The sequence below is a fragment of the Ursus arctos genome, unplaced genomic scaffold (genome assembly GCF_023065955.2).
Source record: "Ursus arctos isolate Adak ecotype North America unplaced genomic scaffold, UrsArc2.0 scaffold_26, whole genome shotgun sequence".
In the NCBI taxonomy this organism is placed as follows: Eukaryota; Metazoa; Chordata; class Mammalia; order Carnivora; family Ursidae; genus Ursus; species Ursus arctos.
Window position 1 is genome coordinate 16762421 of NW_026622941.1, and position 12348 is coordinate 16774768.

The window sequence follows — 12348 nt, forward strand, 5'->3', positions numbered from 1 at the left end:
TTCACAGAAACTGCACTTAAAATGTAATTTTTTTAATGTAAAACTGGGCTTCTTTCCATGTTGACATAAATTGAAAAGTAAAGTTGTAATATGATGGTTTAATATACATATATATTGTAAAATGATTACCACAATCACACTGCAATCAAGTTAATTAACATATCACCTCATATAGTTATCTTTTGTGTGTGTGTATGAGAACGTCTGTTTGCATTACTATGTTCCATTGACTCCTTATAACAAGACTTGTTATCCCAAGTCATCTTGACAAAAAATCAAGGTATAATAAATGAAATTCCAAAATATATGCAAATATTAGTATCCTTAACAGAGGAATTTTGAACTCTGACTCATCACAGACACATATGCAAGGATTAAGCTATTAAAGAATTTTCATACCATTTTGACATTAGAGTTCGTGCATATAACATGAGTTAATATGTTGTTTTTCACACAAAATCATTGCAAAAGAATCTTTCTTACTGGGAAAATAGTTTTAAAGAATGAAGACCAAATCTCTAAAACTGAGACTACCCAAAAGAATAGTGAGGAAAAAAATAAAACAAAAACATTAAGGTATAATGGTTAAACTGATAAAGTCATCGAATATTGAGAATATAAAAGATTAACAAAATCCCTGTAAATGGTTGACCAAAAATAGTGTATTACTGAATTTGCTAGAATAACATTACACAAGAAAAGTTTATTTCTCATTTACATAGCAAGTTAATCTGAATGTTCCAAGTTGATAGAAAGCTTTCCTAAGCTTGAGAGATTAGGGCCAACCATAAGAGGACTGTGCCCTATTACACAGAGGTTACCAGGAAGTTCATTATCCCATTTGCCAGGGCTTCAAGATGTACACTTGGTTGTCTACCCTTTGTATGTTAGGAAAGGTGGCACATGGTACAGATTTCTAGGCAGCCACCGGTGGTTTTGCCAGTCGGTCAGAGATCAGTATAAAGTAAAACTGGAAGACAGTGACAAGAAAGACTAGAGAAAAAGTGTATTAATGGATCTCTTAGAGACGGCATAAAGTATACATATCTTTATGTATCATGTCACTGCCCATCAGAGAGTATACACCAATGAGAAGCCACTTTGCAACCAGATGGACAGGATAACCGATCCTGCAGATATCAACCTGCCTCTTTCCTTGGCCATCCTTGTGCTTACAAAATGGATCCAGGATAATAGTGGTCACAGTGGCATGGATGGAAGCAATGCCTGGGCTTATAATATGGACTTTGCCTCAGTGTAGCTGACTGAGCATGTCACTTTTAAATTTCCAACCAGCCAGTATTAGAAATGGAGCCTTTGCCCCAGACATAACATCATTTCTTTGGGGGCTGAGTGGGTGGATAACAGGAGCCAAGTTAAATGCCAGCAACCAGATTCTGCTCTTCCAGGATTCTACCACCTGCGCTGATACTGAGGGGCCCAGTTCGATGGCAACATCCCCACCGCCAATTTGGGACCTGTAAGCACAGTCACTGCTAAGCTTCTCAAAGTTGTCTGTGCCTCCTCACTTCCTTAGTAAAGGAAATTCCTCTGAATTGTCCCAAGCAACACAGTAAGATGGCAGGTTCTTGGGCCAATCTACCATATCAATTTTAACCCCCCTATCTTTATGAATGTTCTGAACTATTTTGTATTCTACCACACGATGTTTTATTATTTCCACTACTCTTTTACTCTAGTGTATCAAGGCCAGGCTCCTAAGGAACAACAAAGCTACATGGATGAGCTCTAGGTGTCGCCCCTATAATGCGGAATCACAGCTCATGGTGAGTAATGCCATGTCAACGAATTCTCCCCTTTGCAGCCTAATGTTCTGTATCACCCATCTCCCATTTGCCTACCACCCTCTACTCAAGATCTTCTTCCACCTTGGCCCCCAAGTTCTTGCCAATACATGTTAACCAATATATTAGCATTGCTTGTACTCTCAGTTTAACTTCTCGGAGACCTAACCTTGATTATCAGTGATTTGGCTCAAGTGAGGTCTAGGACCATGACTTGAAATGCAACGAGGCCAGCAGCAGTGATCCTGAAGTCCAGAGGTTAAACAGTTGATTTCTGAAAGGAACTGTACTCAGAGAAATCTGAGAAGGCCCCGGATGTTTATCTAATACAATATTCCTTTCAGGGCAAGAAGGTCTTCAAGGTTATACATTTAGCATTTACTTGCCCTTTCCCTGTGATGCATGGCTCTCTATATGAACTAAAAACAACTAATCTTTTTTTATACGAAAAGCTGTATAACTTAATTTCTCTGCGATAATTAGCCTCCTTAGCAAAGCATACAAGGAGAGGCAGAATTTTTCATCATCAGACCGAATACAGACTACACTTACAGGCAAGAAATTTAACTTCTTAAGGCCTAAGTTAAAAGTAAAATAAGTAGTGTGAGTAATAACTAATATCAAGATGTAAGCAATATCAAGAACTCACTGACTTACTGTAAAGGCATTTTTAAAATTAAATTCATGCATTTCTACTAAATCGTGAACTTTCACAAATTTATAAATTCAGCACTATGACATATTAACTGTATGAAATATAACTGCATATTTCATTCAAAAGAAATAAAATAAACGTCAACTGTGGCCTATGGAATGGTAGTTTAATAAAATTATTAAGCAGAGTTTATTTGGCAAGGCAAACTGGAGAGCAACGCACCGGGAAGTTACAGTGGTGCTATTCCGTGTAAGAAAGAAAAAGGTTTAGTGTGAAGTAGAGTGTACAAGACACAAACAAACAAAAAGCAAACTATATGTATTTGAAAACACAGCTGTGGCTTATGTTCAGTCATTTCATATCTCTAAGAGAATTATTTTTTTAAAAAACCGCATACAAAGGGTAAATTTAATTATCATGTGAATATTTGAAACTCTCTGACATAATACATCCCCTAGGATTACATGTCTGCTAAACAGATTTCCGTCTCTTTCCAAACACATTATTGATCAATTTAGCCATTGATTTAGATCCACTGGGTCTTCTCTTTTCTTTGAGTCTGAAGTTTGTCAGGATGTCCTTGATAATTCTGATAAACATCACTTCTACCTCCAGAGACTGCTCTGCTGCGGACAATTCACAGAACTGGCATCGGTTATCCACTGCCAGCTTTTGCCCTTCTTCCCAGCCAACCTCTCGTACATGACAGAGATCTTGCTTGTTACCAACCAAAAGCACAGCTGATTCCATAGCTCTGAAACACAGAACACAGCTCTAGCAAGATTATTTCACATCTTTTTTTTTCTCATCAAGTAGGCTTATATCAAAATGAATTATGGACCCCCCCCAAAAATACTGTGTGTGTGTGTGTGTGTGTGTGTGTGTGTGTGTGTTCCTTATAGTCATATGTATGTGTCTGACACATACTCCCATTTACTTACAAAGATTATTTTGGATAGAACTTAGCATGTGACACAGAAGCAGCAAGACTCTTAAAGCATAAGATCTGCATTGATACAAACCTATTCTTGAATTATGGCTCTGTTTACTAATAAGGCATGATTGTTACTTTTCCCACTTTCAATTTTCCTACATGTAAAACAATGGCAAAATAGCACTCATTACACAGAATTCTCCTAGACATTAAATTAAATGATGGATATAAAAATACCTAGCACAGTGACAGGCAACAAAAGATGCTTACCGAGTATTATTTTTCATTTCCTTATCAATTGAAAGAGAAGGACTAACTAACGTCTCTTTACAGAATAGTTACTGTAATGAACAATTTAAATATAATTTTCATAGGTAAATATTACTCAATACTCCTGCTGTTTGTTCTTTGTTAATATCCATTATACCATACTCTAGAGAAAAATGTTATGATCTCATGACCTTGTATGATTTTTCTATTTATTGAAGAAATATATTTCTTTGTTAAGATAATGTCTTCAGCAAATACCAATATATTCTCCTTGGTTATAGTGACACATTTCTAAAACAGAATTTCATTTGAAGGATATAGTAAGACAACTAGTCCTCAAATGTCACGGAACTCTGCCAAGTTATCTACTTCAGGGGAAAAAAATGGATAAATGCAGTCTTCAACTCTATCTGAAGAGATACTGTCTTCATATTCTGTTCAAAGTTGGCTTTATTCACATGATGGTGTGAGTGGTGAGGGGAAAAAGCACTGCATGTGTTAGACTTTTGAGGGTATTAATATCTTTTTTCTGTATAGGTCAGAAAATTATTGTAAAGGATTAATGGGAAAGGGTAAGTGAAATATTTTGCAGACTGAGTCACAAATATCAGATGCAATTTTATAAAACAGTAACATTTTTTGCTATTTTAGTCTATCTACAGATTTAGAACTGTAAATACTCGAAAAATTACTTAGTACATTAAGAAAATTGCCTGAAAATGTCAAGAATAGGTGTTTTCATTTTATGCATTTGAGTATTCTTAAGTGATTCTTTCGATTTGGAGGAAAGTAAAGGAAGTTTATTACTATCCCTTACCTAAGTCATGCTGTTTAAATATGAGGCATTTAATGGTTAAAACAATGGAGTTCAAAAAAAAAAATCTGTAATATTAGAGGAAGTCAGAGCTGTGAGGTACCTTAGTAAAATCACATCCTTTTCTCCTACCATATTTCTATCAGTTTTATAATCAGAAAAATTAGGTCTAGAGATTAAAGTGGTACCTAAGGTCAATCAGATATCAACAAGAATGTACGCCAACTGACTCCAGGGAAATACCCTCTATCAATTATTAGCCATGCTTTCTTGATAGTGGGCATTTAAAATAGATATAAAAACACATATATGAATTTTCAATACTAATACTATGTTTCTTGATTCTCAGATTAAGAATGTTATTTCAGACTCTAAGAACAAATCTAATCAAGAGCACAAAGAATCCTTTCTATCAGCATGTTGAACAAACATAAATATTTTAAATGCAAAAGGCTAAAACCAAAAAAAAAATAAGGAAAGCTAAATGGGAAATTCATATGGTTAAACGTATCTACTAATACAAGAATGGTTTAAGGCACGGCTATGTCTTCCTTCATAGTTACGCATGTCAGAACAATTAACAATGGGAAATCATTGATCAGCGCTTTATTTTATGAGATGAAACAGAGAAAACTGTATCCGCATACTTAGAATTTGTAATGGTCTGATTATTCAGTCTATTTTGCTTTGATAGATTGAACAACCCAATGACTAGGAATTGGATGCCAAATGTAATAAATTTGGATTTATTTAGTATCCTTAATATTTTTGTGGGAATGAAAAGAAAGGTTGGAAACTGAACTGTCTTGTGTACAGAGGGCCATTATTTTGCAAGTGAGTGTCGTGTTAACAATAGAAGCTGTCTTGTAAAATAGCCATTTACTCAGAGCAAGTAACTGTTTATGTCAGCCGGGATATAAAGTATTCTCATCTTATTCCTTTTACTACATGTGTAACTCCTGTGGAATGGAAGGTGAATTGTTCAGGGCTGTTAAATTTTGTAATTGGAAGGCTGTATTAAACTCTTCCTAATGATGCTTATAGCCATATGATGATTTACTCAAAAGAAAGGAGAGAGGAGTGAAGAATATCTTACCTTTTACAATGACTGGTTTGTGGCTCCCGAATTCTGTAGATCAGTGCTTTTGCAAAAGCAAATGACGACCTGTCACTGATGTCATACACAATAACGAACCCATCTGCCCAGTGCAGCTCACTTGTGAGGGAAAATTTTGCTTTCTGTGGCTGAAAATAAATCAAGCACTTTGAAACCGGCGGGATAGTCCACCTGCATAATCTAGACAATTAATTAATGGAAAACCCATTTCACCTAAAAGAGACGTTAATAAGCCAAAGACTGATATTTTCTAAAATGTGGTTTCCTTGGTTCTCTCTTCCTTATCACTCTTTCTTTAATTAAAAGTGATTAAATGTTTAAAATAAAGAGGAAGTATAATAAAGTTTTATTATCTCTCTCATTTGCAACTTTTCTCTAAGAAAATATCTTTAATTTTTTGGAAGTTGGATAAGCTCTAATAGTTGCCCTTTGAAATAACATTCACGTATTTGTTCTGAAAAGAGAAAATATTTTCTATCAATATTAGTAAAAGGGTTATCTATTGATTTTTGGTACTAGATTTAAATTAGGAAAAAAAAGAACCACTGATAAGGTTTAGCTAAAAACATTTAAGGGATATTTTACATTGCTAAATGAATCTATCTCCTGGAGTTGTTTTGAGGTCTTGAACAGCTGGCCATTCCTTCTCTTATTTAGATAATCCTATTTTAACTTTTTTGTCTTTGAATAGACACAGGAGTTTGTACTAAAAATCTACCTTACTTATGGTTTATTGACAGTGATTAGTTACAAATGCAACTTAGTGAAAATATAAACTGAATATAAACTGCCTTAAACCATTAAACTATTAACTTCTTTTTTTAAAAAGATTTTATTTATTTGAGAGAGAGAGGCGAGAGCACAAGCAGGGAGAGTTGCAGAGGGAGAGGGAAAAGCAGACTCCCCGCTGAACAAGGAGCCCATGCTCAGGGTCCCAGGATCATGACCTGAGCTGAAGGCAGACACTTAACTGACTGAGCCACCCAGGTGCCCCTAAACCATTAACTGCTAATAGCTATACTGTGACCGCCTAGAAATATAAATGCAGCCTAATATTGTTATTTTAAAGATATTTGTACTGTGATAATTTTTGTTATAACTTCACAGAGAAGCTAGATAATGGAATGTATAACATTAAAAATCATCTCTTAAAACTTTAATTAAAATTGAGAATAAATTTCAGTTTTAAGACGGGCAACTTTATTTTCATTTACTCTTCTCCAATCTTCTTCAAATCATGATTGAAAAAATAAAATAAAAGCATATATTTTTTTTTACTTACTTGAGAACAGGGGTCATATACTTCTAGATTCAGTTGCTTCCCTTCCAAATACAAATGCTTACTATAGATAGATTCTGCAAAATATGCATATATTCGTTGTCAGTAAGGAAATACACCAGAACAAAAAAGAAATGAACTCATATTTGGATCACAGTCTTGAAAATTCAACTGGTTATCTTCTAGAAGAATAGTACAGTGGCTTTTTTAAAACGCTAGTGGTCAAATACATGCATTTATATATATAACATATAAATATATTGTTATATATATTATATATATGTATATATAACATATATTATATATATACATATATATGTATATATATATATATTTCTTACAAATAAACTTCACCACCACTACTACATTCTCTTGTGCTTATACTTACCTTCCATCCTATAACTATGGATGGGTTATCTGTGTTTCTATCTAAGGCCAATCCATTCATTATGAACTAGTTACCATTTACTCTGATCTACTGAAAGACATGACCCCGCCAACTCTACCTCTCTCTTCTGAATCATAAATTGTTCTTCTTTACTATATCATTACTAACAGCTGAATTTCTAACGACAATCGTTTAGAGCCCCCAACCTCTTGAACTATTGCCCCATTTCTCTGTTGACCTTTTAGTAAGTATATAACCCTGCCGTGTTCAATTTCTCTCCCCCAAGTTCTTTAAATTACTCCAGTCGGGCTTTAGCTCCAATAACTTAAATAAACTGTTCTTATCAAGGTTATGGTTTTAAATTTAATGGCTAATTCTATATCTTGATCTTACATGCCCTAGTAACGTTAATATAGTCAATCACTCCTGCCTCCTTAAAATGCTTCCTTCATATGGTTTTCAAGGCAACATACTCCCCTGGTTTTTTTCTTTATTCCTTGTTGCTCTGTATTAATCTTTTTTATTTGTCCCACTATGTCTTCTCACTCTCCAGACATGGGTCCAGTTTATGGATCTCCTCTCTATCTATGCTCCCTTGCTAATCTCATCCTGAGTTTTATAGAACAATTATTGCTGATGAACCCAATTTATATCTGTAGCCCAGACCTCTTCCTTGAACTTCAGATGCAAACAACTCCTGCTATTGCACATATCCCTTTAGATACAGAATAGACATCTCATCTCACCCTGAACACGCTTAAAACTGAATCCCAGATCTCCCTGAAAAGACCGTATCTTCCACAATTTCCCATTTCGTTAAATGACATACCCAGAACTCCAGTTGATCAGGTTAAATGCCCTAAGTCATCCTTGGTCCTATCTTTCTCTTACCTCCCATATTTATCCTATTAAAAATTCTTTTTTACTCTATCTTTAAAGTATATTTTGAATTTGTCTGTGTCTCATCATCTCCATTATGAATACATCATTATTTTTTGTTTTATTACAAAACCTCCTAACTCATCTCTCTGCTTTACCCCTCTCCTAACTCCCTTCTTGTGCCTACTCTATTCTCAACACGGGAGCAAAAGTGAACCTTGTACCCGAATCATATCACTTGTCTGATCAAATCTCTCCAGTGACTCCCCATCTCACTTGCATAAAGCAAAGCCTTTAAAATACCTAAGAATGGCCCTCATTGTCTAGTCTCCCATGACTTCTCTGACTATTCTCCCTCAAATTCTTTGCACTCGAGCTACACCATCCTCCATACCATTCCTCAACTTTTTCAGAAAGTTCCTGCCTCAGAATTGTGGTAATTGTTCCTCCTGCCTTGCATGTAATCCTCCAGATATCTTCATGGCTCAGTTTTCATCCCCTCCACCTTCTCAACAAAGTCAACCTTAACTACCCAATTTTAAATGGCCACATACCATATTAGTGCCATTCCCCCACGCTGTTTCCTTTTTCTTCATAGCATTTATCATCATGTGACATAACGTATACTTAATTTTTTTAATTGACCCTTCCTTCCAGAATATAAATCTTACGACAGCTTGGATAATTCTCTTCTTTTTCACTGCTATAGCTTCTCTACCTAGAAGAGTACCTGGGACATTGTAGGTGCTCAATAAATATTTGTTAAATGCATAAAGGACTACCTTTCTGTAACTTTTCCTCCAGGATTTAATAAAAGAGTTACTTCTCTCCAAAATGGCACACTGACAAAAAATCATGCCCCATTCCGTAGTTAAAAAGATGTAGCAAGCATTTGGGGAACTAACTTCAGGGGGTTAGGCATGAATTTTAAAATCTTCTTAGGTTACATTTAATGAAATTTGTTATTGTTTCATTAAACGTTAAAATACATTTTCAGACAGTTCCTTCTAACTTCATAGGTTTACTACTGACTGTGAACCATAAAAGTTCCAGATTAAAAATATCTACTCTAAATTCAAAAACTGCCAGCAGGGGTCACTAACTCTTAACTTTTTAGAATTACTATTTTCCCTTTCAGGTCTTCATTTACAAGATGGAGTCATTTTTTGCTAGTTTGTCCTCATACAAGGATGACCTTTTGCTCATTTGGTTGTCTTTTCAAAATGTCTCTGAGTCTTACTTTTTTTAATGGAAATGTACCAGCCAGAAATGTGTCCACTTAATTTGTTTACATAACTGTATCTTATAAAAGATTAACGGGACTTTTTGTTGTTGCTGCTGCTGCTGTTATTTTTGGGTGTGGTTTTATTTCTGTTATGTTTTGCTTTGTTTTGTCATTCTGGAACATTTTTTCATGCCTCCTATTTTGTGTTATATTGACATTTCTGACTGAGGTTTTTGACCTGAGAAATGAAACAATAGGAATTTCTCTTTCTATGTATTTCTCCTTTCTTTGATCAGTTTCCAAGCACTTTCCGTAAAATGTTCACAATGTCATATGGACTGAAATAGTATATTAGATACATGTAGAAAGCAGTACAAAACTTTAAAGTTACCTTTAAAATTCTCTAATAATGCTACCTCATGAATGAAGACTAAAAAATTTTTTTGGTGGAGGGAATTATTTCTCATGGAAAAACACACTTGCAATGATAACTTCCTATTTATTACTCTAGGAATTATTGAACAAAAAAATCAAAATCATTCCCTTTTTCCCAATTCATATATATATATATATATATATATATATATATATATAATCTGTTCTTGTTTAAAACTCAAAAAGCAAAAACACTTTTCCCTCATGCCTTAAGTCAGGTGAGATATTAGTACCATTATATTGATTAATTGCTGAGCCAAAAATATACTCAAAACTCTGGCAAAATTCCTCACTTTTTATTAATGCCCCACTGTGGTATTTCCCATATGTCATGCTAATTCTGATCAAAATAAATTTAGAGCAGAGTTAGTAAAATGATTCAAAGATTATATTAAAGTGCTCTGGCACATGTTCTAGAATTTCTCTGAAACTTAGATAAGCAACCTAGATAATTATGATATGATCTTTAATCAAGACATAATTTTCCTGTTATTTTCACACAGTTTTACAATTAAAATAAACTTTATTTTGTAGCTCTAGTGCTTTTATAATTAATTCGTCCTTATCTTTCAACAGATGTTTATTTAATTTCAGAACTGTTTTACAGTTCACAAAATTATTCATACTCACATGTTTTACAATATTGGGGGGAGGAATCTCAGTTTTAATATTCTTCTAATTCTAGCCTGAAACAAACAGACTTTCTAATCCATCTCACTTAACATCAAGTTAGGTGCATTTTATCACAAAAGAACATTCAATTCAAGTACCTATTTTGGCATTTCCAACCAGAATCTGAATAAATAAGTTGCTTAAAAGTGCAACAATGGAAAATTCTATCAAAATGCCTCAGTGATCTTAATTGTGGTTTAGTTAAAATGCTGACATTTTAAAGGTGAAAAAAGTCTCAAGTGGTGACTTACCAAAATTAGAGGCATATTCTCCAATGAATCGCTTGGTAAGAAACCTTACTGTAAGGGCTGCAAAACAAACATACTGGACTTAGGTTCTTTTCTGTTTTAGGACACAGACAACTTAGCTATGTACATAAGGTTTTATCTTTCAGCTCAAAAATTACCAAGCATTAATGTAGACCCTAAAGCTTTATTAAATTCGAGTCTAAGTAATAGCAAGATTTTCACTATCCAACCATAGAGATTAAAAGACTAGAAAGAAAGTGATCTGCCTTTTCAAATCACTACGCAATTAATTCATGAATGCAAACAGGTAAGGCAGCTTACTTATGTAACCAAAGCAGTTCTCAGTAAGTCTGAAATTCAAGAACTAGAACATCCCTTTATATTCTTTATTGGATTAAATCTGGCTCCAAGGTGCTGCGTGCTAATAGTGACAAGGACAAGATCAAGCATTTATCGTTGTTTGTGAGGATACTGGAACTTCAAAATCCAGGAAACCAGAAAAAGGACCTCTAGTGTCAGTTTATCTTGTTGCAGCTCCTGGGTCTGGCCCGGTGTATGGTTCAGGAAGGTCAGGTGGCTCTATCCTGACTATCATAATGGAACCAAAAACAAAATCCAGTAAAATAAAACAAAACCATGGCTTCCAAAATCAGGGCACCTGTTGCTCAGTCTCCAGGTATCTATAAAGCCATGCCCATCCTAAGGTTTTTCACCTCTATAATGTTGCATTTAAAAAATAATCCACAGGGGTGCCTGGGTGGGTCAATTTGCTAAGCGTCTGACTTCAGCACAGGTCATGATCTCGGGGTCCTGGGATTGAGCCTTGCGCTGGGCTCCACACTCAGCAGAGACTCTGCTTGTCCTTTTCCCTCTCCCTCTGCCCCTCCCCCTGCTCATGCCCTCTCAATAAATAAATAAATAAATAAATAAATAAAATAAAAATCTTTTAAAAATACCCACAGGTCTCCATGACCTTTTCTCCATCCTTAGTCTCAGAGCAGAAAAGTGAGAAGTAAGTGGGACAGAGATGGAGGGATTTACTATTATTCCTATGAATTTTAAACAACGTATAAATTAATACTTCAATTATCTTTCTCAAACTGTCTATAAATTCTATAAATATACAGTTAATTCCATTATTTACTCATAAAAATGAAAACTCCTAATGAAAAATAATACACATAATTATATAGCTATATCTATGTATTAGGTCAGTATATTTCTCACTCTTCTTCCATTCTGAACCCCTCCATAGGAAACAACACCACTCACCAGATTTGCCTGTTCCTTCACCACCCAAGACAGCAAGCTTCACATCATTCATCTTGTCTTTCTGCTCCTGTCTTCTGGAGCTATACTGACTTGATCCAGCATGTGCTTTTTAAAATACTTTTTATTAATGCTGCTATCATTTCTCTAAGGCCAACTCCGCCCCATACTCCCACCATCCAATAATAACTTTTAAAATGTTTTCCTGGAGTCTTTTTAAACATATTCCATTAAAAAAAAAACAAAGCACTGCAGTTACTATTTAGAAATAAAGTCTTCTTAAGTCAATAGCTAAGAATTTCACAGGAATTCTGCAGAAGAGTTTCTTAACTAAGCTAAGAAAGCTTAGCTCCCAATC

At 34.7% G+C, this 12348-nt stretch overlaps 1 protein-coding gene across 2 annotated transcripts; it reads right to left on the reverse strand.

The window, feature by feature from the left end:
* Positions 1 to 11: 11 nt before the first annotated feature.
* On the reverse strand, positions 12 to 12146 carry RERGL (RERG like). 2 transcript variants are annotated; one of them, XM_026502334.4, is made up of 5 exons: positions 11994 to 12146; positions 10725 to 10781; positions 6878 to 6951; positions 5575 to 5723; positions 12 to 3214 (listed from the first exon to the last, which is right to left on the reverse strand). In XM_026502334.4, the coding sequence occupies exons 1-5, from the start codon at positions 12043 to 12045 to the stop codon at positions 2932 to 2934; spliced, it is 615 nt and encodes a 204-aa protein (XP_026358119.1). In that variant the 5' UTR covers positions 12046 to 12146; the 3' UTR covers positions 12 to 2931. The 2 variants fall into 2 exon arrangements, with proteins under 2 accessions (XP_026358119.1, XP_057159215.1); XM_057303232.1 differs by lacking the exon at positions 10725 to 10781 and having other exon boundaries at positions 11994 to 12114.
* Between the last annotated feature and the right edge of the window lie 202 nt (positions 12147 to 12348).

What these genes read in the sequence shown, in the direction of transcription:
- RERGL (XM_026502334.4), bottom strand. Translation starts at nt 12,045, where the DNA reads ATGAATGATGTGAAGCTTGCTGTCTTGGGTGGTGAAGGAACAGGCAAA. An exon ending in TATATGACCCCTGTTCTCAA is followed by an intron (nt 5,724 to 6,877) that starts GTAAGTAAAAAA and finishes ATTTATTTTCAG; the next exon opens with CCACAGAAAGCAAAATTTTC. An exon ending in CAAACCAGTCATTGTAAAAG is followed by an intron (nt 3,215 to 5,574) that starts GTAAGATATTCT and finishes TCTGTGTTTCAG; the next exon opens with AGCTATGGAATCAGCTGTGC.